This window comes from Scylla paramamosain, chromosome 30 (genome assembly GCF_035594125.1).
Source record: "Scylla paramamosain isolate STU-SP2022 chromosome 30, ASM3559412v1, whole genome shotgun sequence".
In the NCBI taxonomy this organism is placed as follows: Eukaryota; Metazoa; Arthropoda; class Malacostraca; order Decapoda; family Portunidae; genus Scylla; species Scylla paramamosain.
This window is the reverse complement of record NC_087180.1, coordinates 9,831,615-9,834,114: the sequence shown is the minus strand read 5'-3', so window position 1 is coordinate 9,834,114 and position 2,500 is coordinate 9,831,615. Positions and strand designations below refer to the sequence as shown.

At 41.3% G+C, this 2,500-nt stretch overlaps 1 protein-coding gene across 11 annotated transcripts in view; it reads left to right on the top strand.

The window, feature by feature from the left end:
- The window catches only part of LOC135116241 (uncharacterized), a 216,213-nt gene that overhangs the window by 56,036 nt on the left and 157,677 nt on the right, over positions 1-2,500 (top strand). For 6 of the 11 annotated variants that reach the window (XR_010276218.1, XM_064033608.1, XM_064033606.1 and 3 more), the window contains exon 3: positions 2,348-2,483. The exons of 3 other annotated variants lie outside the window; for them this stretch is intronic. Coding sequence is in view for 6 of the 8 variants with exons in the window: in XM_064033608.1 (XP_063889678.1) it covers positions 2,348-2,483 (136 nt within the window). In the remaining 2 variants the exon portion in view is untranslated. The remainder of the gene's footprint in view (positions 1-2,347; positions 2,484-2,500) is intronic. 2 more of the 11 variants (XM_064033607.1, XM_064033610.1) reach the window with 1 other exon arrangement.

The window sequence follows — 2,500 nt, the reverse complement described above, 5'->3', positions numbered from 1 at the left end:
TTTTTTTTTTATGTATTCGCGTGTGGGTGCTGTGATGGGGTGGAAATTCCCCAAATGTTGTTTTGCATGCAGTTGTAAATGTTTTGATTGCGTTTAGTGATTGATATAAACTTTGTAATCATGTTTTGTACGTTTTGTTTTCTATGCAAGTGGTATATTTCTCTCTCTCTCTCTCTCTCTCTCTCTCTCTCTCTCTCTCTCTCTCTCTCTCTCTCTCTCTCTCTCTCTCTCTCTCTCTCTCTCTCTCTCTCTCTCTCTCTCTCTCTCTCTCTCTCTCTCTCTCTCTCTCTCTCTCTCTCTCTCTCTCTCTCTCTCTCTCTCTCTCTCTCTCTCTCTCTCACATAAAGAAGGGATCAGGTGAGAGATACACAGTCCCCCAGCCACCACAATAAACCCATAACAGGTGAGCCAGTGGTGGAATTGAAACCTGCTGAATCCTTTCCAATGAACAGCAGGGCCCGTATTCAGAAACGCTCTGCTCTCCCACCACAGCTGTTTTCAAAGTCCACAAAGATGATTAGTCGTTAGAGTGTTTTTCCCGTTAATAATGTAGAAATATTGTTTATGTCACTAGAATCGTAAAAATGCCCTTAAAAATCAGTGTCATTTGAACTGGCACCTTTTGGAAGTGGTGGAGGTCCGGCGCAGAAGTGTTTCAGAATACGGCTCTGGAAACGCAAGATGGCTGGAGAACCTTCCTGGAAATTTCCTTTAGATTACACTCACCTTCAGATATTGAGTCAGATATGAATTAGTGTAGATTATGAAAAGAAAAGGAGAACAGAGAGAGAGAGAGAGAGAGAGAGAGAGAGAGAGAGAGAGAGAGAGAGAGAGAGAGAGAGAGAGAGAGAGAGAGAGAGAGAGAGAGAGACCTAATTTCATGCCCTAGATTCGTAATGAGACTTCTATTTGTTCAGTGAAAGGTTGAGTTATTCAGTCATTTCCCCCCTTCCATCCCTTTACTCCCCACTCCTGGCACACTTTGACATCCTTTTGGCACCCTCGAACTCCTCTTTGGCACCCCGTCCGCCGCGCCAAATATCCGGTAGTAGTGCGAGAGGCGGTGGGTGAGAGGCAGTGAGTGTGCGGGGGTGATAAGGGTCTCCTCGCCTCTATGCTAGTCACTCCTGAAATACTTTGTTTTCTATTCATAGATTCACGTATATTTCATTTTCTGTTTTGTTTTGATATGCATTTTTTACGCGCCCTCGACTTTTTCCAATTTTTGCTTTTCTATTAACGTGTTTTCGCCCGCCTTTTTTGTCTATTATTCCGATTTTTTCTGTCACTTTTATTTCTGGGTGGAGTTCGTGTATTTTTCATCCTGGATTTGTCACTTTTTTTGCCAATATTGTTTCATACGTTCACTGTGTATTGAAATCTTGGGTTATGCTGTAAATAATACTTTATTCATGTATTGATGTATCAAATATTCTGCTCACTTGCTTCCTGGTAAGAATATAACCTACATGTATATTTTTTAATTCTTTATTCTCTCGTCAGTACTATTTTCAAAGGTGACAGAGATTGTTAGTCGAGTTACGAGTATCACGGGTGTTTTCTTTTCCATTGATGTGAATATTTTGTATCACCAGTGAGTAAAAAGTGTATTTTTCAGTGTATTTTCTACACAATACTAGTGGATCTGTGCTGCAGCCATAGAGAGTTAACAAAAACACAACATTATACCAACACAAAAGAAACATTACAAAGACATTTTTTTCTTTAGATGTTGCTTCACCTCTGTGTTCCACCATGCTTACACTGGTATTTTGTATTTTCGAAAGCAGAAGTGTTTGGAAAGAAAATTATTAAAACAGTGCAAACTCAGTGATACGAGATTACTAATATTACGCAGCCTGGGGAATTGTATATTTAGAAAAGGAATCATTTTTCTTTCTGTCAGTTCAAACATTTATTCGAACGCTGCAAACTTAGTGATATGCGATGGATGACCAATACTGCAGAGACTGGAGACTAATATATTATGAAAAGGAAACGTGTTTTTTATTTATTTATTTTATTTCAGTCAGTTTAAACACCTCGAGGCAATGCTGTTCTCGATTAAATATTTGCTAATAACTTTGACCTTATTCTTAATTGCAAGTCGGCGAAGATTCATTAAACACCGATCAGAATACAGCACGTGGCCCTCATAACCACGAGACGTTGAAATATAACAGAGAGAAAAAAATATATATAGACTTTTGGGGACAGCAAATCAAATAATCACGAGGGCAAAGTGGCACGAGCGAACAAAACTTGACACTCGAAACTCTGCTCTTAAAGTTTCGTCGCGTCACATAAATTTGACTCCATTTCCGCGTTTCTCTCCGGGCGTCCCCAGCAGCGTCCGGGCCGGGGAGCGCGGCGCGAGGCGGGAGCGGGGATCCGATATCTGCAGGTTCACGCTGGTGGCGGCGAGAGACAGGTGATTCGAACCACATCAGTGACGCGGCCTGGAGGCGGGGATCGGTTTGCAGGTATCATATTTCTAGTT